Below are 25657 nucleotides of genomic sequence, written 5' to 3'. Positions count from 1 at the left end.
GTACAGGTGCCACTGTTTCCAGAGGCAGCACGGTCTATTGCTGTGGCGCCTGACTCTCCATTTACTAAGACATTAATTGCATGTGTTGCACAGATTTTCTGTCTCCCTTTAATAAGTGGGTACTGCAGAGTTTTGCTCTGTGGCCTCAGAGAGCATTACAGGATAGAGAGCCAAGACTTACAGAAGTCAGATTCTCTTGCCTTCTGGAAAACCTAAATTATGAAGAGATGGTGTTGGATGTGACCAGGAGAGAGAGAGAAGGGCCAACCTTCTACAGAACCACTGTGGAAGGGAGGAAGGTCCCTGATGGACAGAGTCTTGTAGATATCACAAAGCTTCCCAGGTTCCTGGGACACCTTCCTGGTCAGAGACCACTCTTTTCCACATGTGAGAAATAAAATGACACTCTGCAAACATCAAGGGAGGGAACGAGGGCTCATGGTAGGAATTGAACTGATTTTAAGAAAATAAAAGATGGCTTTATTACATGTGCTGTTAAACCTAGGAACTGAAACTCTCACTACAACCTTCTAAAGTGTATGTCATTCTGCAGACAGTACTAAAGTGCCCACTATCCTAAGATAGCAAACCGTGCCCAGCTTCTTACTCCCCAAATGCAGTACTAACTGCACAGAATATTTTAAGCTCTCTTTAAATATTGATTTATAGTAGACTTCCAAACGATAGTTGATCTATTTGTAGGACACACTTCTATCACTATCTCAGGATAACTGAAATTTACTAGGTAATTTATAAAGCACTTACTGTGTGCCAGACTAATAGCATCATATATTTAAGCAACATGACAGCCCTTTGAAGTGGGCATGATGATGACCCTGGTTCTGGAATTTGTGGAACATCAATTTCCAAAAAAAGAACTACACACAAGACACAAGGGAACTAGCAGCTTGGATTGCTGCCTCAGCTCTAATGGACTTAGATCCTTAAAAGCAGAACAAGAGCACAGCATGACCCCTGGTCTCAGAAGTCTGGAACAGGGACCTCACCTCATGGATGTCAGCTCACCTTTCATACCTGGATGATCCTGGGTCCTGAAGGTTGATTGTGACAATGATGGGTGACCATCATTTATCAAATACATACAAAATGTCACACCTGATACGGTGCCTACAAATGCATTCTCTCAATCGACACATAGCAACTCTAGGAGGTAGGCATCAATGTCACCTCCCAGGTAGAGGCTGAACGTGGCTAAGTGTGTGAGAGTGTGTGGCTATGTAGGGAGGCAAGGGGCAATGCTGGCTACAAGACCAGATCCTTTAGGCACTTATACTGCCCCACGCCCATATGCTATCCAGGGCACTTGCTACAATGAAGCAATGGCACAGGAAGTGTATGTAAATGGGGCCTCCATGTCTGCCTGGGAAATTATATGATTTTCACCCAAAGTAATGTAAACAGATAATAATTAAGGGATGGTTTGAACAGCAATGGTTACGTTAGAATCAAGACACCTTCACATATATATGACCAATGATAAAGACAGAAAAACAGTCAACTTCTATAGATTATTTAAAATAGCAAAATCACGTCTGAAACTATATTTTCTACACAAATTTTTAATAAAGACATTAAAGGAGAAGAACATGGAAAAGACAAACAGAAGCAGCATCTGTTACCTTTGTTCGGGGTCACTTCCTGATAGTCTTCTATGATTTTATCATCTAATCATGTTAAAATCAAAGCAAGGCACACTAATTAAAGACCTAGAATGCTATATGGAATGTTCTTCCTTCGTTGGAAAATAGCATCCTGAGACAGCAGGGCCCACAGTGTCCGCTTGCCTGAGGAATAGCCTTCTCTCAGCCTTCTAATCCCCTGAGCTGGTTCCCTCTCATCTGGGACTCAGACATTTATGCAACAGCACAAACTCCCCCTTCCTAGCATCCCTGACATCATATCCCTCCCTTCATTTTAGATTAGCAGTTAATAGTGTTTTTCCATCTTTGATCTGACCATGATTATTTTTCTTTATCCTATCTTAGCTCACTCCGTCCCTCCCCAAGTGTGTGGCATCAAGGTCAGTCTGGGTAAGAAGTAAATCATCTGACAAAGGGCACTAATGTAGTGACTGTCTCTCACTAAAGAGTCCTAAATTAGTTAAAGATATGCAGTGCTTTTACTGATTACAGAAACACAAACACAGTCAGCCCTCTGTATTCAAGTGTTCTACATCTATGGATTCAACCTGCTGTGGAATGAAAATATTTGGGTGAAAAACATTGCATCTGTGCTAAATATGAGCAGACTCCTTTCTTATCAGCATTGCCTTAAACAATACAGTTTAGCAACTATTTCATAGCATTTACACTGATAGGAAGATATTGTAAGTAATCGAGAGAAGATTTAAATATTTGGGAGGACTGTATAGGTTATATGGAAATACTATGCCACTTTATATAAGGGACTTAACATCCAGATGTTTGTGTTGAATAAGGGACCAGTATCTACCATATTCATTTTTATAAGGATTTTATTAAAAGATCAGATTCTGTGTTTACTATTTCTGTGGGTTTGAATCTGCCTTATACTCTCAGTATAGCTCCTCATCTATAAAATGGGCATAATATCCCTGTCACAGGTTTTGTTGTGAGAATTAAAAATAGAGTATATCAAACAGTACCTGAAATTCTAACATTCACTCCTCAGTTACTTCACCAACATGCTGATGTTCATACAAATCACACCTATGAGAATTTGCAAGAGGGGTGTACAATGGATTGTGTAAAACAAAGAGACTGAGCAAATCATCAACTTTTCCCTGACTATACTGAGAGGAGAAGACCACAATCTGGGCAGTTGGGCTATTGATGCAGTCTGGAAAAGAAAAGTGACAACTGTCAAATAATGTTCTGTCAAAGGAATGCAGATAGTCAGCAGGGACTTCTGATACCTAATGTTAACTTCAGCTTATATTTCTAAGTGAAAATTACAATTTGGATCCATACATTGAATGGAGTTTTCCTGTAACCTTGGCTCATAGCTGGCAGTGTCATATTACAGAGGCATCCTGTAACAGTTTCCAAGATACTTATCCCAATTTGTTAATTCTCATCAACCCTTTTGCAATAAGAGCGTGGGATTCAGGATTTCTGAAGGAGTCAGTGCTGATTATATGAAGAAAATCCCCCAAGGGAGAAAGTCAAGAGCTGATAAGAAGGTCAAAAGGAAAGCAGGAGGAAAAGAAAAACAAGTCAGGCCAGTGTTCTTTAAAATTGGAGACAGAAAAATTCTTGTCTGCACTTTCATTCCATTTCACCTTACAAAAACCTCCTGCTATTCTACTCTGCTCAGTGTCCTTTTTCTAAACTATTTTGACTTAAAAAATGAACTAAGCCTTCCTAGGAGTCCACGTGATCTCGTCTTTATCCTTGACTGTTTAAAGGGGGACAAAAAGAATCACCCCGGCTATTGTTGATGGACAGGGGCCTGGCCTGTCTCCTGTGATTTCTGAAACCTCAAGGTTGCATCTTCAACCATGTCCTTAGAATTTCTTGTTCTTCTTTTGGCTTTTGACAATGCTTCTAATAGCAAGGACCATAGAAATAAAGAAAAAAATGAGAAAGGGAAAGTCTTCTAATGGGGACAAGGAGAAAAAAAAATGAAAGAAAGAAATGAACACATTTTTTGGAGAGCTTGAAAATTTCATGATCATTTTGTACCTCTGATACCTGGTTTGCTTGATGGTCTTACACAAACATGGACTGCAGCCAGTTTGGCTTTTCCATGAGATTTTATTTTTTGTTAATTTATAATTGTTTAAATTGGTGAATATCTTTTACATCACATGCAATTTTAGTTCTTTTTTAAAGCTAGATTACCATTTTCATTTATTAGAAAATTCCTATGCTTCTCATGAATTTTTCTTATTTATAAAAAAGTTTTGTTTTTTTAATTCATAAGATAGGAAAAAAAGAGAGATATAAATACATAGTTACAAAAAAAGAAGAGCAAAAATTCATTAGAGGGCTAAGTATGTAGCTTAATGGTAGAGCACTTGCCCAGCATGCACAGGCCCTTGGGTTTAATCCTTAGCACTGCAATCAATCAATCAATCAATAATGGAAAACTGCATAAAAGATACACAAATTAAATGACTGACCTTAAAATATAAGCAAAACTATGAATCACCCACCCAAATAATGTTACCATTGAGAGTTTGAGACATATGGCAAAATAAAGATTTCATAATTTGGCACTAATTTTTTATTATATTAACACGAGTTTATATGTCATGACTAGAATCAGTTTTCAGTCTTGATTAAGGTAGTAAGTACCTCACTTCTGCCAATCAATAACCTTGTGATACACATAGAGTATTGGTATCCCCATTTCACAGAAAAGAAACTGAAGGCTTATTAAATTGCCCTAAGATTTGTGTACAAGGTCAGATTGAAACCCATATTTTCAAATGTCAAGACCATATACTGCTTCCTCCCAGTGGGAAGTAGTGTTACTTCTGGTGACAGTAATGCTGGTCACTGGCCAGTCATTCTGTGCCAAGAATTGTGTTTAAAATTCTCTGCAGGTTAAAATTATGACCACACCGAAAGGAATTAACAGAACCAAGAATCTGGACCCAGATTGCTCTGAACCAGGGGCCCAAACTCTTAACCAATACACTCTACTGCTATAGATTATGCATGGACATTCTCAGAACACATCAAATTTACATAACATTATCACAAATTAAATAACAACTAAATTAAAACCTTTTCAAATGAAGATTAAAAAACAGTGTTTCTTTTTCCTTTTAGAAATGTTATTTAAAAAATTGGCATGAGATGTGAAGTATGTTTGTTCTTATGCTTCAATGATGATTAATGAACTCCTTTTTGGAGAGGCAAGATCTGCACTTGGCATTAATATTATAAACTTTTCTCATCCCAGTAGCTTCTTTTTAGGTAGGAAAGTGGTTGCATAAGGCAGTGATTAATGAGATGCCAAAAATGTTGATTTAGTCCCAGATAGAATTTTTTCCCTCTCTCAAATCTAAATGCTTCACCAAAATTAATTTTAAGTCACACTACAAATATGAGTAAAGTGCCGATTCAAGTTGAAAATACATCATATGCTCAAACTGAGTCCATATGCTTTTCTCCAATTTCTTCCTGTTTTGCTAGAGAAAATATCTTTGAACAGTTTGAAATTCCAAGAAGGTGTTACCATTTCACTTTCTCAAAACCACTGGCCAGATTCTGTTCTTGGATACTGCCTGGATTTAAATGGAAGATGCACAAAGTACTTAAATATGGGATCCCCATATTTTGTCATTATATATGCATTTTTTAAAAAATGACAAGTTTCTTTTTATGGGAGTAAAAAAGCTATAATATTAGCAATAAAGTGGTAGATGGTGGTGGAGAAACACATGAAAATGTTCATCTTTCACCTATATAATCTTATGGATGTACTCTAAACAAACAAAGAATAATTCTTAGTCCCAAGAAGGAAAGTTCTGTCCTGGATTGAAGGTATCACAGTATTCTGATGGACCATTAAAAGCAGTCAAAAGCTGCAGGTGCTAGTGTTGCTATCTGCAGAGCCAGAAGCTAACAGATCATCAGCAGCAATATGCCAGACAAGAAACCAAAGGGATATTATACTTGCTTACAATAAACTTCTCCAAGAAAGTATATTTATTAAACACCTCATGTCTTCATGGTAATGTACAGAGAGCTCCAAGCCCCCCAGTGGATGCCTAAAATTGTGGAGAGTGCTGAATATTTATTAAACACCTCATGTCTTCATGGTAATGTACAGAGAGCTCCAAGCCCCCCAGTGGATGCCTAAAATTGTGGAGAGTGCTGAATCCTATATATAGCTTTTCCTCTAATACCCTACAGCATTGTCACATAGTACCAGGGATAATCTGTCCTTCCATGTGTTGTGCCCTGACCCCTCCTTTACATCACTACTCTTGGGTATCAAGGCTATTGTTAAGTAAAATAGACTACTTGAATGTAAGCCCTTCAATACCAGGACAGTTGATCTGATAACTAAGACTTGAGACAGCTGCTAAGCAACCAGTAGAAAAGAACTGAACAGAGTGGACAAGCTGGACAAAGGGGTGATTCATGTCCTCAGTGGCACAAAGCAGGACACTCTATTGAGAATGGCATGCAATGTTAAACTTATGAACTGTTGATTTCTGCGACTTTCCATTTAATATTTTTGGACTGGTGATAATTATATCCACAGAAAGTAAAACCATGACTTAGGGGGGACTACTGTACAAAACTTCCCAAATTAGAACTCTGAAGTGTAGAATTTCCAGGCTGTTTTGAAAATGAGAATACATCTACTCCATATTTCAAATAAAATAGAAACTGAGAATTTCTTTCCTGAAAAAATTATCAAAACTGAAGATCTTTTAAAATAATATATCTCATCTCACTCCTGAGTGCAGCTGAGAAAATTAAGGTGAAAAATATGTGTAAAATTAAAGAGAATGCTTGGTCAAGGGGAAAGAGGGCAATGGGAAGAGCCATTCTGAAGTCACAGGAAGAGCCACAAAATGTTTTTCCTCCTACTTCCAAAAGGCCTTGAGGGGAGGTAATCTTATCTGGTCACATTTTGAAAACAAGAAAATTTGACTGCCTCAATGTAAAGTACTTATATTTGTTAAAATGTTATTTCTTAGCTATATGGAACATATATTGTGACATATTTTGTGCAAGACAACTTATTATCTGAGCAAACCATGTATCTAATAAAGCACAAAATAAAAAGTACATAATGTAATGGGTTGTTAAGAAATGAATAAAAAGGTAATTTAAATTTGTAAAATGTTGTAACATAAATTCCCCCCCTCCCCCAAATATTTTGATGCAGATTTTGGAACTGCTCACAGAATTGTAATCGATTACTTTAAAAAGTTAAATAAGTTATTATATTAAATAAATTAAATGGGCAAATGTTACAAAAATTAACAAAGTTAGAAGTACATATTTAATAGAATTAAAGGGAGGAGAAAATCCTAAACATAAAAGCAATAAAAGAAACCATAAATGAAATATCAGTAACTTTGACCACTTGTAAATTAAAAAATTTATATAGAAGCCACAAAAAGTACAAAAAGGATTTCAAATGTTGAACAGAAAAATAGGTGCAGGATAAGCAGAAAATTAACATAAGAATGATACAAACATACAATCAACATTAAAAGGAATCCATCTGGCCTAAAATCATGCATGGTCCTATCATGGTATGACTATATTAAGATACTCCCTCGACTTAGAATGGTTCCATTTATGACTTTTGGACTTTCTGGTGGTGTGAAATTGATATGTGTCCAGGATAAACCATACTTTAAATTTTGCATTTTGACCTTTTCCTGAGCTGGACCTGCAGTAAAATACTTTTGAGATGCTGGGCAGTGGCAGCCAGCCATAGCCCGGGGTCAACCTCGAAATCACAAGGTGGAAAAAGCAACTTGCTACAGTGTGCTACATAGTTAGGCTGTGAAGTTGGGTGAAGCATGATATTTTCAGTTTACGATAGGTTTATCTGACATTATCCCATCATACGGTTGAGGAACATCTGTACTGTGATATAAATACTGAGATATGATTTTTTTGCTATCCAATGGCTTATAATAAGAATTTAGAGTGCTAGCATAAAATATGACATATTCTCTTATATTAGCAATGGAGATATAATTAAATGCAATATTTCCTTTTTCTATATTTTTATTGGTACATTAGAATTACACATGACAGTGGGATCTGTTGCTACATATTTGTACATGCATACGCTATAACAATATAATTTGGTCAATATTGTTCCCCAGCATTTCTCCATTTTCACCCACCTCCCTCCCCCAGTCCCTTTGAATGTAATATTTCTAAAAGGCAATTCTGCAATGTAAGTACCTAGATTCTTAGAGTTCATATGCTTTGATACAAAAAGTTTCCCTTGATGATTAATTTTCTAAATGATTTATAAGAAAAATAAGTTGATGTTAACCACATATTTATTGAAAACACTTCCATAATTTTTCTGGCTTACTTCTATGTAATGTTTGGGGTTTAAAATGTAGCTCAGTGGTAGAGCGCTTGCCTTGCACAATGAGTGAGGGTCTGGGTTTGATCTTCAGAACTGTAAAAATGATCTATATAAGGTTTTACATTTGGAAGTATTCAAAATTATTGATATTTTGTTGAGTTTATGCTTAGGAAGTTTCTATTCCTTTGAATTCTATTAAATATGTACTTTTAACTTTATTTAATTTTTATAACATTTGAACTTTTTATTTAGTAATAACTTATTTAACATTTTTAAGTAATAGATTACAATTCTGTGAGCAATTCCAAAATGTACATCAAAATAATAATCAGCCACATGGGCAATTATGTTCACATTACTCAGAGTATTATTTATAAAAATGAAAATTATAAAAACTCATGTCCAGCAATAAATTATGCTGAAATCACTTCATGTGATTTGAAGAGTACTTAATTCCAGATACCTTTTGCATTACAGTTAGGATGATTTTTTCAACCAGTCTCTGCTGACCATGTCACTTCACTGGCTAAAAATATTCAAGAGCTCAATTTGCTCTTGAGAAAAACTCAGATGTCTTTTGTGGAGTCCTAGAGCCCTTGCAGGATTCTCAGTTTTTGCCTTTTAGCTCTCCCTCATCGGCCCCACTCCCGCATGCTTTCTGAACCTCAAGGCTTCTGAGATAGCTGTTTGCAAAGCCTGCAGCTCCTTCCTCCCCTTATCTGTCAATCCTCTACTCATATCTTGGATTTTGGTTTAGATGCCATTTCCTGATGATCATGGATGATCATGTATTTACAGTCTGTGGCTTTTTTCTCTGAACTGATTCTCACCCTTACCTTTGCTCTGTGACACTGTTCTCCATAGTGAAAACACATCCTGTTCATTACTGTAAACCCAACAAGGAGTCTGCACACTTGTCAAATGGTTGAACAAACAACTGAATAAACAAATATGCTCATGAAACAAAGTGATAAAAGCAAAATACCGAATTGAAAGTTATAGACATTTTATAAACATGCAATTATGCACAAAGAAAGTAAGTACTAGAGAAAAGCATGCAACAAATGTTTAAAGGGTGATCACCTGAGTGAAGCTGATAGGCATTTATCCAAGGAACTTTTCTATGCTTCCTTATTATTTTCAGAATCCTTTATAATAAACTTTTCAAAATGCAAAACTAGCTTATCAAAGGAGATAAAAATACACACAAAAAATACATATGTATGCTATTGTACCTCTACATAAACCCTGGGCAACAGATGCTTATTGTATTTCTATCTCTGGTTTGGTTACCCAAAAGATAACAATGTAAAATAAGGTGAAGGAAGTTTTTCAAAATTATGTAATATTTTTAAATTATATATTAAACAACACCTTAAAATAGCTTTTTAAAAAATACTTTTTAGTTTAGTTAGATACAATACCTTTATTTTATTTATTTATTTTTATGTGGTGCTGAGGATTGAACCCAGTGCTTCAAACGTGCTAAGCGAGTGCTCTATCACTGAGCCACAACCCCAGCCCTTAAAATAGCTTTTAAAAAAGTCAACTACATTCAAGTTTAGTCTTTAGTCTGCCAGAAAGAACCATTCTTTGCATTTCAGAACTGCAAAGCAGAGTGAATTCTGCTGGGTGTCATCTACCCAGCATGTGTCAGTGCCCATGTCTATAGTTGTTTGTTTCAGAACCTCTAATTAGCTGCCTTATCCTCTGCTAGAGATTCTTCTGGTGCTAAATTTTAGTCGCCCAAATTAATTGAAATACTGTAGCAATTTCAGATTAACATTTTCAAAATTAACAATGCATAAAATAAAATCACCCCTAAATCTGGTTAGTAACAACAGCCACTAATAAATCCATTGCTAATTTTCGCGTATAGAGCTAGACCTCAGAAAATGAGCTTTTCTCTGTCCCAAGCATGCCATAAGGAGGGTACATAGAAGATCTTTAGAAGGGTCTCTAGAACTAAACACATTGTGGTTAAGTTTGGCACCCACTAGATGCTATGTGGCCTTGAATAAATTACTCATCCTCTCAGAGCTTTGGTTTCCTCTGCTGAAAAACCCCAGCTAGTCATGGTGGAACATCACTTCTGTAATTGGGTTATATAAGACTTCAATTTCCATCTTACTAGGAGACCCTATCTCCTTCTCAGCTTGCACACTTTGGTGAAGCAAGTGTCCCCATTAGAAAGTCTCATATAGCCAAGAATAGGAAACAGCTTCTGAGAATTTGTGCTAAGCATTGAAGTCCTCAGTCCAGCAGCCAAAAGGAAAGAAATACTGTTAACAAGACAAGAGGCTGAAAGTAGACCTTCCTTGGGTAAGTCTTCAGATGAGATCTGGCCCTGACCAGCGTGAGGTTTTATGATGAAACATGAAGCAGAGAATCCAATGAAGCCATGCTTGGATTTCTGACTCACAGAAACCATGAGATAATAAGTACATGTTAATTTTACACTGCTGGATTTAGGGCGACTCTTTACACAGCAATAGAAACCTGATGTAGATGTGCATAGGTATTGATAATAACTAGCACTGCTCTCACAGAGTACTTATGATGTTCTAAACTTTGATGAATGCTTTATCTACTATTCCTTTTAATCTTCATAATGACACTAGAATGGGATTGCTACTATTATCTACATTTTCGAGATGCTGAACAGGTAAGCTTTCTCAAGATGATATGACCAGTAAGTAGAAGAGCAGGTACAAACCTGGCCTCTGGCTCTGCAGAGCCCTGTGAACCACCACACAGGCTGCCTCTGGTGATTGAAAGTACTGACCTGAGTGAAAGTGCTGAATGCAGACAAAACTAAGGAAGCTCTCTCTACTCTCTCTCTCTCTCCTCATCTCTCCCTCATTGCCATAGTGGCAGGCTGTCGCCTAAACTCTGTGCCTTGAGGACTGCGTTCTCTGCTCCCCCCAACATTTTGGCCCTGACCCTTCTTCCATCAGGGAGGATATCTGTCATCCCTCTTGTCCCTACAAAGCATGTTATATTAGGTCCTGTTTGCTCTGCTCTCTAATCTGATGGATAAATCCCAACTAATGGTCAGTAGGTAACAGAGGAAACAAAAGATTATCATATTCTAAGAGTACATTATCTGCATTCAAAGGAGAATATCAACTTGATATTTTACGTACAATGACTGCATGACAAGATCAATTGTGAGGCAAGAAAACTATAGTATTGCTGCAAACCAAAGATAACAGTTAGGATTAACTTTCCCTGGGAATCTCCACTTCCTGCTTTAGGTACCTTCCTCCGGATTTACCTCTTTTTTTAGTTCTTATTTTTTAAATTAATTTATTTATTTTTAATTAGGTGTATAAGACAGCAGGATGAATTTTGATTTATTGTACACAATTGCAGCACAACTTTTCGTTTCTCTGATTGTACATGATGTAGCTCACACCATATGTGCAGTCATACATATATCTAGGGTAATGATTATCTCTTTTAATAACAAGGACCAAAGAGAAGAACCTACAAATGGAAAAAGAAGCAGGTAGAAGAGGTAGGGAACCCATCAGTGCGCTCAAGGAGAACTCTCTGAAAACTGCTATGCATGGCAATAGATATATATTATAATCTGCTCAAACCAAGCTTCTCTCCACCCCTGCCACCAGCCCATTTTATAAGCAGAATTGCACAATACAAATTCCTTGTGGACAGGCTAGTTCAGTCCCAGCCCAGTTCTGGAAATGGCCACAGAAGCCAGGTGAACATATAACAGGAAGCCAGGCTTCAGTGATTTCTTCAGAGATAAGCCAAGGGTTGAGACCAGGACAATTAAAGCCCTCCCTGAATTTTTGCCAGATATGCTTGTAAAAAGGTGTTCTGTTTTCTCTGGATTCACTAGCTATGGTGACCAGCTCTTCTGAGAGTTGCTAATGAGCACTTTTGCCTATAAATGGGACAAACCTACATGAGGTACCTGTTGGTAGGAAGTCAACAAAGAAGGAAGGAGAATTTAGACACAGAGAGAAACTGATCCCTGAGGGTATCAATTGAGTCTCTGGATCCAACTCTGCCTAGAGGGAAACACTCTGGACTTCAGAGTTGCTGAAGTAGGTATGCCTTTCCTGTTTTTGTCTTCAACTAGTTGGAAAATGCTTCATGTTCCTAACAATATTATAGTGATTGACATAGACTTGAACTGGTAACAGACTTATACCTTCAATTTAAACATCTGTATTTCCAGTAAAGTTACATTGACTGATTAACTATTAAAATTCTGTCACCATGCCCTATGTACTTCTTCAGTTCATAATGAATTCTGCCCCAGATACATTGATTGTCAACTACACCAACTAAACCAATACCACACATGAGGGTGGTTCATCATAGTCTGAGCAGTATTATTGTTAAACAAGTTTGTATTTCCTATCTAACAAAATTCCAACTTCAGCAAACATCTATAAATTTCCCCTATCTACACAGAAAAAAAAAATAGGTCTCAAAAAATGATCTGTAAAACCAATTATAAGAACCTAACATAAGCTTTTCCTTTCATTCAAAATAAAATTTTAAAAATCACTTGATTTGAATATGCTGAAAGATAATTACCAATATGAGTCATTTTGACGGAAACTCCACAAACTGTACTCCAATGTTCTAATTAGTGTGATAAACATTCTCACTCTTTGTCCATAGAGCTGTGGTATTAGTAAGATCATCATCTATTTTAATATTAAGGCATACATTTTCAATGTCCTCTTTCCTGAGAGCTGCTGGATATCACCTGTGTCAAATATGGCTGTTGGAAACTAATATGTTTTTAACCTACCTGGTTCCTTTCATTTAAACCTTTAGACCTGAGCCCATCAGAAATTTCTGAAATTTCTTTCCCTAGTTAGCATTACATAGCAGATTCTTTTTCTTCTGAAGTAGAAAAGCATTCAACTAGCATGGCCAAAGATATAGACAAGGAAATGTGGGTCATAGCTGATCTTCCAGATAAGGATCATTTCATCATAGTAGCTCATAGGTTCAAGACTTCTTCTTTAGAATGTTTCTCTAAATATTTAGTAGATAGATACTTTATCTTCTAAAGACATACTTACTACGATAACAAAAAAATGTAAGAAGTTCAAAAAAGACCCAGAAGCAGATTCTGCATATGATAATCCAAATATTTTACTATTTCAATAATCACCTTACTGATGCCATCTTTGCTATCTAAAAGAACCCCCATACACATTTGCAAAAATTCACCTCCACTTTCTCCTTTTTCTGAAGGTTCCTGAGCAGTGTAAAAAAACCTGTTTGGCAAGGCATGTATGGGCCTGCCAGACAGCAGTAGTGAGTCTTTGCTAACTCAAGAGTGAGCTTTGAAAGGGAGAAGCAAATCCTCCAGCCAAAAAAGATGTGAGCCAGGGAATGTGATGTTCATTTCAGAAATCTGTTATCATGGTAGAGGGAATTAGAAGGTAGTCCTGAAAATAACTACAAGGGGATCAATTGCCTTAGTGCAAAACTAGTCTTATTGTTCCTAGTTTAATAGAAGCAGAAAAAAAAAGAATTTGCTATTTTAAAAACCAGAGCATGTTCCCCAGTATTCGTTCACGCCTTGGATTTCTCATTTCTCTGCAATGAATCTTAATCACTGGATTCTACTGTCCCAGTTTTTTTTTTTTTCAAGTTTATTTCTTTCACTGTGAAGTATATTTTTACACATTCACAATTTTGCTCCCAATATTTAGATTAGGACATAAATCCTAACATATTTGATGAGAAATTAGGTTTGGAGATAACAGAAGAGACGGAAAGAGATTTGACCAGTTAATATGGAAATATTACAATATATGGAAACTTTCTTATGGATTACAGACAAAAGCTGATTTCCTAAAACCTTCAAGAATATATATTAGTTTCCCTCATTAAAAAAAGAAGGAAAATATGTTTTCAGGTCAATGATTTTAAAAATACTGCATTGCTATTTTTCTCTTCAATGTTTTCTATTTGGAAACTAAAATATAAAACTTCTCTATGGAGCAAATTGATAATATACTTAAAAGCAAATTTAAAAGAAACAATTTTATTTAGACTTGGAATGCATTTAGTAATCCTTTGAAATTAAAACACTAAGGAGAATCACATTAAATTGTAATTCAATACTAAACAAGCATAACAGATTTTTATATAAATAAAAACAGCTATACATAAACCAGCTTAAAAATAATTTGAGCCCACATCTGCTTGTCTTTTCCAATTTATTTTGGTTTTTTGAGTGTACTGGGTAATTATAGATATTTATGTATACATGTATATTTACAGGATTATTACCAATTGTTGTTAAGATACTATGTTATACCATAATGGATCTATATGTAAAATTTATATAATACTACAATGTTTTATATATATATACAATGTTTTATATATATAAAACATTGTATGTGTGTGTGTGTATATATATATATCTATACATATATATATATACGCATTTATGCAGTCAAAACTGTGCCTCTATTCCTTTTCTAGATAGAACATAAATATTTGTGGAGAGAGACCATGTTTTTAATTAATGACACTGCTGTGCTTAATGTCATGTAGGGCATGAAGCTGGTAATGAAGTAAAGATTATTTGAATTCCTTTCTTCACATAAGAACAAACAGTATAAGTGGCAAACAACAATCCTTCCCTTCAGAAAGAGAAGGTGACCATCTTGAAGCTGTCTGTACTTAGACATGATTAGGAGATCTTCCGGGTGAATATAAATACAGCCAAAGTCACAGGTATCTCTTTGTAATCAAGAGTTTAACAAAGAGCACAGGGGAACCTGAAGATCTCAGGAAGAACCCATCAATTTAACTATCATCTTGTCATTTACTATTCAAGGTTATCACAGATTACAAGAGTAACTTAAACTCAGAAAGGGAGTGAGCTATCTAAACATTTGCCATCTACCCCTTCTAACCTACAGGCAGCACAACACCCAAAAATGGCCTGAATGTTTTAAAAGGTAGAGACTGTGGATTTAAATACAGGATGCAGTGAGTTTTACAAATACAGGACAATTTCACCACAGTCAAAAAAACGTGGATTTGGAGGAAAGAACACATGCCCTGGTATACAGACAGACTATATGCAAACTGAAATAAATCTTGTATCTACTATACTTAGATTGAAAAAAAAAACCTTTAAAGCTCAGTATTAAAATTTAATTGGTAACTTTGACCTTGAGTGCCACTTTAGGTGAAAAATATTACACCAGTGCTCTGATTTTCTTGAGATTTATGATCTCATGTTCTTGAAAAAGGCCTAGCACCTCCGTGTTCCTGAAATAATTGATCTGTCTGTTACAAGTGTTGTTTTTCTGATACTAACATCTGTCTCAGGAAGAAAAGTACAAACTGATGAAAATACTCTGCTATATTTAAGTAATTCAAAAGAGCTACCACAATTTGCATCTAACACATTACTAAATTTATAAAAGCAGTCAAGAATATAAGTTGATAAATTTCTTAGCACACAATAGAAGACAAGAAAAAATAAAGAGCAAAGACAAATATTATCCACAATTATTAATAAAGAGCTAATGTTTTTAAAAATGTGCTAGTAAGCCAAAATGTAAACCCACAGCTCACATCTTCCTTGGTTTAGAATAAAACTCCACACTGTGCATTTTCAACCTTGGTAGTTTTTGTTTTTTTGTTGTAATCACAAACACTAATTTCACACACACAAAAAACACCTCTCCACCATTACTGTTGACTGAGTATATTGGTAAAGATGAGCAAAAGAGCATGACAGTCATTAGGTAAGCAGGGAATAACTCCAAGTCTGGAAATGACTATGATTATGTAACTTCTTGCTTCAATGAAAATTCAACATAAAATTCAGGGTCTGTTTGCAAAGAAATAACTGGCAAATGTTATTGATTCTCTAAATGCCAAAATAGACAATATTAAAATCTAATACAAACTAATTAGAATGATAATTGCTACCACTTAGCATTTACTACATACTGGGCAATTTGAAAAGCACTTTACAATTATTTATTCATGTATGCTCACAACAACTTTTTAAGGTAGGTACTGTCATTGGTAACCTTTAAAATGAGGAAACACAAAGAGAAAGCAAATTGCCTAAGGTCAAACAGCAAGGAAACAGCTAAATCCAATTCCATCCCCAGCCAGTGTGGCTGAGAGCCCTGCTACTTTCCACCAGTGGACCCTGACATAGTCTATTAGCACATAAGCAAGAAGAATTTATAAAGCAAGAAAGCCAACCCTTTCCTACAGAAAAAGTATATAGTCATTCATTAATTCATGTAACAAATATTTTCTAAGTACCTCCTACCCCATGGAATTATGCACTAAGTTCTTTTCCAACACAAAAGGTCTATAGAGAAGATATATAACTTACCTTTTACATGGTTCTGAAATTTGAACCTGATGTGAAGTAGTTACACCTGACCTCCCAAATGGTTTAATCCTTTTTACTACAACCCCCCCCCCCCCTAAATAAGGCCCTGGAAAGTCATCAGTGTATTAGAACTTGGAGATGACAACTAAATTAGCTAGGAGAGGAAAAAATAAACAGACAAAAGGAACTTCAACAGTAAAAGCAAACAGTAAGCAGGGCTTCTTGGAAGCAGTCTGCCCATGTAGCCTCCACTGTGAAGATCACCAGTTTAAATACTTTGGATAAAACACTCCAAAAGTGTGAAAACCTGCTAAACAATGACTCCATCAGGATCAATGCAAGAGGGTCATCAAGTAAGGGTTAACTCTAGACCACAAAGCTTTGCCCCTTGTCGGCAGAAATAGTCAGAGAAGCAAAAGTCAACCAATCCTAAACACATCATTCAAGTCTGACTCCAAAGATGGCTAACGGGCGAAATAGGTGAACCAGCAGGTTCACCTGCAAGACTATTAACCATTTGGCTTTCTCAAAAATGTGGAAAAATGAGAAAGATACTCATACAGACTTAGTATACCTAATAGAATTTTTTTCTAAATACGTTCACAAACATACAACCGTACTTTTGCATTTTTAAGTTTATGTTTCATGAAGTTCTAAAATGTTTAGACATACAGAAACACCAAAATAGTTACAACTATACAATACCATCCCCTTTAGGATAAAGGAGTATAAATTTATTTTATTATTGAACTACTTGGCCACATTTATAATCTTTGAAATCCCAATTTATGTTGGCTATAAAATAAATTGTTAAAGAGTTAAATGTGTTCCTACTGACACACTCTAAATATAGAAATGCATTTCCCTGGAGAGAAACCGTCTAAATGAAAATGAACATAGGAGAAAGAAAAAAAATTAAAAATACATTTAGAAAGGTTAAATGATTTTCTGAAATAGAAATACAACTCACATGAAATAAGAAAAAAAAAACAGTATCTTCATGGTCATAGGCTCCTACTAAACAGGTGAAGTAACTTCTGAATATTATTGCAGAGTCCTCTGCAGAGGGTATTGTCTTGGGAAAGTTAGAACTATTAAAAAGTAAACCAGAACCCTATTTTTTTTAATGGCCTCAATTTTGTTCTGTAGTTAAAAGATTTAAACTGATCCCATGACACAAGTGAGACAATTTCAAGCCAGAGGCAGCAAAGCTGCTATAAATCCCAGACAGCTCATAAACTGGCATGGCTACGATGGGTGTGGTTTCAGTTAAAAGCTATAATGCTTTGAAAACTAAACTTTATGACTAGGCGAACACTGCTTATGATGAGAAAACAAAACAAAACACATAATCTACATTATTTTCCAGCAAGGCTACTCCATTCTTCATGTTCCACTTGATTTATTATCAAGTTCATATATTTGGAATTCTTTAGCTGTGAATACCCTTTACCTGTAATATCAGGATCACATACAGAACAAAATATTTCATAATTAAATTCAGGAAGGTATCACTTAATAGATTAACAAAATAATTACACTAACATAATGACATGGCAAACCTCACAAAATTAAGTAGAAAATAACTGTTTTCTATAAACAAATCAATGATCTCCAGAGAGGACGCTTGTTCACAAAGTCCTCAATTTTGAAAACATGCTTCTATTATAAAATCATACAGACATAAGATTAAGAAACTTCCGAAATGGAGAGGTACCATTTGTATGCTTTTCCCAACTCCCTCAGAAAAATTGTAATTTGTAAGGGTCATCTTGCTGGTTGGTTTTCTTACCAGATTTAGGAGGGAGCAAAGGGAGGATGCTGGGATATGTTAGCATTAGCCAGGCACCCTGAGGTGGTTCAGTAAGCAAATAACCAGCCCAACTGCTGATTGTGGAAAGAGTGTGGCACTGGGGTTACTCATCATGTGAATGATTTACATTTTGGAACTTTGCCTCCTGGTCACACAGTATATACCAAGCTGTGAGGAACAAAGGCTAAGAATATACCTGACTTTCTATAGCAATTCCTTAACTGAAGTCATTATAGGATATATCATGAGAAACACACCTGGATCCACCTGTCTGGGAGTTCTTCGGAGTCCATTGGTCCGTTTCTGCCAAGAAAGGTAAAACAAAGCAAAACAAAGATGTATTGGTCATTTGGCATTATGAAATTACATTACCTCTGACATTTTGTAAGCTCAGCAAATGCTGTATTTTTCAAAATAAAAGCATGACTAAATTGGAACAAAACACTGTCTTAAAAGTTTGTATTATTTAACCCTTTTAATTTCTGTAATAAGTCTTCCATTTGAACATCATTCCATCTCCTATTGCCTCTGAGGGGGGTCTTGCTATGCTGCCCAGGCCTGCTTAGAACTTGCGATCATCCTGCCTCAGTCTCCAGAGTAGTTGGGATTACAGGAATATGCCCAGCAAACATCATTACATTTGACAAGTCATTGATATGACTCCAAGAAAAAGAAATACTTTTGTGTGCCAATTCCAGATACTGTGATTTTTTTTAAAAGTTATAGTGACTATAGGAAATAGTAGAACAAATCCCAGGCAGCCATTTGGGGTTGGGAAATGTTTTCAGAAAAGCCATATGAATAATAGCTTTAAATTGATCTGCTAAAACTCTTAACTCCTCTTTCTGAGACCTGACATAATAGAGAAAGAAGAAAAATATGCAACCTCAAAACCAAGTTCTGAAGCTCTGATTTTAGCAAACACTCAAATGAGTCTAATATTTTAACTATGGACCAGTTGTATCTGAATACTTAAAAAAAAAAAGAAAAAGAAAAGTAAGAGGAAAGAAAAACAGAACTTGTAGCTCTGAAACCATAAAAGTGAATTCTTATTTTTAGAAAAGGAATCCATAGATAAAATTTAAAAGAGAAAGAGATTTAAATTTTTTGAAATGCATGGTTACACATTTGATTTCACAAGCATTGAATTCATTCTCACCTAATAACTATGGTAATCTCACTAATTAAGAAGGACTTGATTTTTCACTTTTTATTATACAACTGGATAAGAAGCTGAGTCTATGACTACCATATAATCCAGATTTTCACAAAAGCAATTTTCTTTTTATGTATGTTGGGTTTTGTGCCTGTATGTGGAAACTTGGTTTCATTCAGAGCACATATGGCTTTGCTAAATACACATTAGTCATGGATTTTTCTCAGGGTTCCTTCTGAAGTTGTTTTTTACTCACAAGTCAAATGGTTGAAACAGGGTCTTTGATCCTTCCAAAGTGCCTCAAAGCCAAATCTAGGAGATTCTCAGGCACAGGTGAAAGAATTGGAAAAAACTTTAAAAACGTAATTTTTTTTTTTCACCACAACTGCTTTCAAAATGGATTTTTAAAAAGACAAACAGGATCATTAAAGTGAGCATTAAAGTTCTGTTGAGCACGACAGATAGCTGTACTGGAATAACTATTATAAAGAGTCTCTGTGAGAGGCAAATGCTACCCTGGGCCTCTTGGTGGCCACTGCACAGAAAGGGGAAGCCTGATAGTGAGAGATTCATACCCAATAACGTGAAAGAAAACTGCTTTCAAAGGAAAACTCATTCTCCCTGACATTTTACAAACTTTCTGGACTTCCCATAAAAAGGACAATACGACTGACTATATTTGCAATAGGCATATATATAATGATGGCTATCTTGCCATTATTGACTTCTCTTGTACATCACCTTCTTAATGTACATTAGAAACTGTCTTTCATCTGATATTCTAAGTTCTATTATCAAAGTGCTTGGGTGGCAAGAAAGAATTCAACCTTTGGGTCCGAGTCCTAGAATCCCTAAACTAGCCCTATTTAGAAACTGTAAACTTAAAATGTGAAAAAAGAAAACATAATAGGATTATTAAGAATACAGCTTAGAGAATAAAACTAAGTTCAAATTCGGTACATCTCTTTGCCTCAGCTTGTTCATCTACAAAATGGGGATAATAATAGCATCTACTTCACAGAATGAAGTGAGTTAATTTACATTAAGTGCTTAGAAGGGTTCTTGCCACATGGTAAGGCTTGTTAAGAGATAATTTATTATCACTATCATTAACTTCATAAAATTTTGAACGTTTAAGTTCACCTAAATGATACATTCTTGAACTGAGTTACTGTTTTACTTCTTTTTGCTTTGTTTTGTTCTTGAGACAGGGTCCTGCTATATTGCCCAGGCAGGCCCCAAAATCATGGACTCAAGGGATATTCCTGCCTCAGTCTCTGAGTAGCAGGGATCCAGGCACACCAGTGTGCCCGGATGGCTCCCTGTTTATGGTTCAGATTCTTCTTCCTGAAAAGTCACTGAAAATTAATCACACTGCAAACAAACTTTTCTGCAGGAAAAGTGGGCATGAACTATGTGATAAATTATAAAAATAGGAGGGAATATCAGCTCGTGAGACTATTGATAGAGTTTGATTTTATTATACTTTCAAAGCACCTAAAAAGTTAAAAAAAAAAAGGAATACACTAAACAATTTTAAAATGCAACACTCAACTGTCATTCTCTCATCCCTGTCCCACAGACTTTCCTCCCAGATCTTGATTCTCAAAAGCCTAGGCCAAGACTGAACAGGCTCTTGTCCCCAGCAAGAAAAGGGGAACGAGAGAACAACATTATCTACTAGCCATTCTGGGAGTTCTCAGTTACAAACCCATGAGACCATGAGAATCGGTCTTCAGGGCCTTCTCAATCTCTTTTGATCTACCTAGAAGGGTTGAAGAACAAACCTGATTTTATAAGCACCTGGTAATTATTTCTTGCTTCATTACTTAATACTTTTTTTTTTAACACTGGGGATTGAACTCAGGGGCACTTGACCACTGAGCCACATCCTATTTTGTATTTTATTTAGACACAGGTCTCACTGAGTTGCCTAGTGCCTCACTAAGGCTGGTTTGCTGATGCTGGTTTTGAACTCGTGATACTCCTGCCTCAGCCTACCAAGCAGCTGGGATTACAGGCACAGGCCACCACAACTGGCACTTATCTGACAGTTTGTCTTTAAAAAAAAAAAAAATCTTTGTTATCCAAAAATCTCACATGTGTTCTTTCCTCTTTGGGGGAAAAAGACAATTATTTCTGTTGGTTTTACCAACAAAACAAGCAAATCTTCATTTGCTATCTGGCATCTGGTTCTTCTATCTTAACCTGCATTAAGGAGTGGATTCAAAGTAGCTGAATAGGTGTGTAATGATAAACTTGCTTCTCGAAGTTGAAGGGGTCCTGAAGGGCCACTCTGGAATGAGTGTGGCCATGAAGCCTACGGATCCCGTGGCTATCAGAACCTGATCTACCTTGAGAACCAAGTGTGAAATTAAAATAAAAATTCACAAAAATGCTCTTAAAAGACATACAGAAGAGAACTTTCAACCAATTCAAGGAGAGAAAGAAGGTTATTAAGAGGGGAAAGGAATAAAAAAAAAAATCCAGAACTCTAAAAAGGTTTCATCATCAACTTGGGGGGGAGAATATTTGTTATTGAAAGTGAACACATTGTTATGGAGTGAAAAGATGCTTCTTAATCTTCTTTTTGCTACAGTTCTTCCTTGAACCAACTAAGGTTTCCAAATACACTGACCAGCATGAGAGCTCCCTACACTCTTCCTCCAGAAAAGTAGAGATTCTCAGTACAGTCAGTCACACATTAAATAAAAACCATACATCTTATATTAAAAGTTAAGCAAGTCACTAAAAAACCTATTGCTACCTGATGCCACATTTAAAAAATGTGAAAATTAATTCCTTTTATTAATAGGCTTACGTGTCATTTTCAAGAGTATATAAGTACCTGAGAAAATTATTTTAATATGTGAAAATTATTAACCACTTCTTATTAGCACACTTTCTTTCTGTAAATACACCCAATTCATATTACCTTATTAAAATGAAATGAAAAGCATCTTCCTTGGAAAAGGAACCCTGACACACTGATGAAGAACCTTTCTGCAGATGAAATACTGAAGGAATTTTTGGTAAATTTACTTCACCCTAATAGAACTTGTGGCCTATTTTTTAAAAATTATTATTGTCTATCTTGTTATGTATTCCTTGATCTAGAATCCAGATTCTAAAGCACACTTAACAGACACACTACAGAGCTGTATCTAACAGGAGCTTCTTGCTGTCACACTCTTGAGACTCTACCTGTGTAAACCAGGTGCTCATGCAGAAGAGGAACAAGTACCTCTTCTGTATGACATACATTCAGTTGTATTTTTCATTGTTTTTGTCAACTATATAAGTTATAGATTATTAAAAACATACTAATAATGTAATACTTTTATTGCTATTTTATTTCTTGGTGTTAGGGATTGATAGCACTTTTAAACAGAGATAATTGGTACATGTTAAAATCATTTGGTAATGATTCTTTTGTGAAATTTGCAGACTACTTTTCATTTATGTAACTAATCACATGTATTTTATATTTTACTTTGCTATGGTACTTTAAAAAAGTTTTTGCTATGGCACCAGAGGTATATTTCAGTGGTAAAGTGCTTCCCTAGCAACACAAAGTCCCTGGATTTGATTCTCAGCACCTAAAACAAATAAACAACAACAACAACAACAAAAAAAACCTTTTGCTATTTTGGCAGAGTCAGGTGAAAATTTTATTACTTTTGGTTGAAGGCCAAGGCCATGATTCCATGGTGGTCTACAATCTGCATATTTTTCATTCTTTTGTGTTTTTTTTTTAAGTTACTTTACTCTGAGAAGTAACAGGGATCACATACTTCTAAGCCATTAGGAGATTGCATAAATCCAAATGAAAATGTTATCAGATCTTGATTTGATCAATAGGACATAACACTAATCACATTTGTGCTCAAATGGAAAATGACAAGAAATATAAAACCATATCTTTAGGTGAACAATATCAGAAGTTTTAGTACAGAAGTTTTGGTAAATGTGAGGCAGACACACATTTCATGATAGGGGACATGTCTACCAATTTCCTGGGATATGGCCACCCTTCCCTCTTCACCAAGTATCATATTTTACACACAGTACTAGACTAAGCATTCACACTGTCCCTGGACCCCAGGTCTACAACAGAGAGGTGAACAAGCCTCTGATGGCACTCACAAGCACCTGGTTGCTCCCTCCATTTCTCTTGCTATTCATTTTAAATTTGCACATTTAATATTGCACAAGCTCAAGCCTGCTTAAGTTAGCAAATAACTTGAAATGCAAAAGTTATATAAAATTTTTAAATGTTAATCTTACCTCTGGTTGTTTGAGCGTCCCTTGTTCTGAAACAAATGTAAAAATTGGCATTGTCAGTGCAGTTGTTTGGTTTGGTTAGCAACCTTAGCTTGTTCTCTGCAGCCTGGCAAAACACTGCGGCTTTGTTTTCTTAACTGATCCCTGTAATATATTTCCAGGGTCCCTCAGGCTGGGCTAGTAATTGTTTTGCAACCAGGGTTCTCTTACCTTATTGGCTTGTCAGGAAAGTGACTCATAGTTCTAAATGACTTCTAGGTTATGCTTAACTTTTTCAATTGTTTATTAAGCAATGTCAGTTCAACCACATAAAATTCTCCAAAACAAGGGCTTGCGTGAAATTATATGTGTGACAGCTAGAAGCAAACTTTTCTTTCGATGCATCTTGTAAGAATCTTAACATTAAGTTACAAAGGTATTGAACTATTTATAACAATGGCAAACTCAACACAGTATAGCACTCCATATGGATGTTTTTCCATTAACACAGCTAACAATCCTTATTTTTAATTTTGGGGAAAAAAGTAGTTTGGTTTAAAGATGTAAATAAAAAATTAAATCCGGATTTGATTCCAGTACTCATTTTCCTTTCATCATTAACATACATCTCTATAAATAGTGGTAATATCTCAACACTACATGTCAGTTCCTAAAATTGATTTAATAGTTATAAAGACCCTGGGATCTGCAGGTGAGCAATCTGGTCAAAGGGCCAAGGCTCCCTAAGAGAGTAAGAGCACACACAGTACATTGGAAACTGCAGTCAGTTTTTTTGTTTCCTTTCCTCATACCTAACACCTATACTTCTCCAGAATAAGCTCAAATCTCACACCACTGTGAGCCTGCACCTGTATTTTCCCATCCAAAATGATCCTCGAGAGAAGAATCAGAGAATAGAAGATGAAGCAGAAAGGTTCTCAGAGAGGAAAGGGAGGCCTAGGTGGGAACACTGTAGGATGTTCCTTTAAAAGACTCCAAGAAGCCCCCGGCCAGAGTTCATGAAAAACTCCCACCAGGACTCCCAGCTGCTGCTCTCTGCAGGAAGATTGCCTGGGGTCTGGAACAGGAGGTTGGTTGTTCTGTTTTGTTTCTTTTTCTTTTTCTTTTTTTTCTTCTTAAAGTACCACTCCAGATTAATGGAAATGGAAGATCCCTGGGTAGAAAGTCACCTTTCTAGAGACAAGCCCACATCCCTTTGTCAATTTCAATCCCCAATCTCCCGGCTTTCACAGATGACTGACTTTGTTCTATGAAGGCACTTTTGCTAGGCCTGGAATTAGCCTTTACAAAGAAGAATTCCTGGACAAAAATCTACTTCACTTCTTACTTTCCTCACCATTAGAATCATACAAAGTTCCAGAAGAAAGACTGCCTAAGAGGGCTGGCTGGAAAGAGGGTATATAAGAGTTGGTGAGCCCCAACTCAGAACCAAGGGTAAGTGAACTTGGGTTCTTAACAGGGCAGCTGTGATACCTGTTTCACTGGTTTGCCCTGAAAGACCTATGAATTGCAGGGCAGTCCTAACCACCTTTTCTGCTGGTTAGTTAGAAAGCAGGGATCAGACTCTGGAGGAAGCATCAAATGGGAGCGGAGTTTAACTTTACCATCCAAGAACACTCAGGAAAGCTTTGATATTTCTAGGTAACCTCTAAAATGAGGAATTCTCGGACCTCTACGGTTTAGTGTTTATATGAATATATATCTTAAGTTCACTTAAAAATATCGTTTTGGTCCTCATTCTTTGCATACAAGACTTTTATGTCCTGTGAAGTAGGGTTTTGTTTCAAAATGTTTTCCATGTGTTATTTGTGGCATGAAATCTGTGAATGCCTCATGTGGTGGGAACTGCCATATCGGGCTTCCTGAGGGTCCTCTGGGTGCTCCTCAGGGAGGAGAAGTGATAGCAGTTAAGGATTCCTTTTTACTATGCAAATATTGGCACCGCATCACCCGGAGGAAGAGATCCGGATTAGAAGACCCTCCTTTACAGGCTCCTCAT

At 36.1% G+C, this 25657-nt stretch overlaps 1 protein-coding gene across 1 annotated transcript in view; it reads right to left on the bottom strand.

The window, feature by feature from the left end:
• Positions 1-25657, bottom strand: part of VAV3 (vav guanine nucleotide exchange factor 3) — a 365289-nt gene that overhangs the window by 98478 nt on the left and 241154 nt on the right. Inside the window, exons 18-19 of the mRNA XM_081308329.1 lie at positions 23662-23687; positions 18476-18521 (exon numbers count right to left, since the gene is read on the bottom strand). Coding sequence (XP_081164455.1) covers positions 18476-18521; positions 23662-23687 — 72 coding nt within the window. The remainder of the gene's footprint in view (positions 1-18475; positions 18522-23661; positions 23688-25657) is intronic.

This window comes from Spermophilus citellus, assembly GCF_964194105.1.
Source record: "Spermophilus citellus genome assembly, chromosome: 9".
NCBI lineage: Eukaryota > Metazoa > Chordata > Mammalia > Rodentia > Sciuridae > Spermophilus > Spermophilus citellus.
Note: the sequence above shows the minus strand (reverse complement) of the source record. Positions and strands in the feature narration are given on the sequence as shown.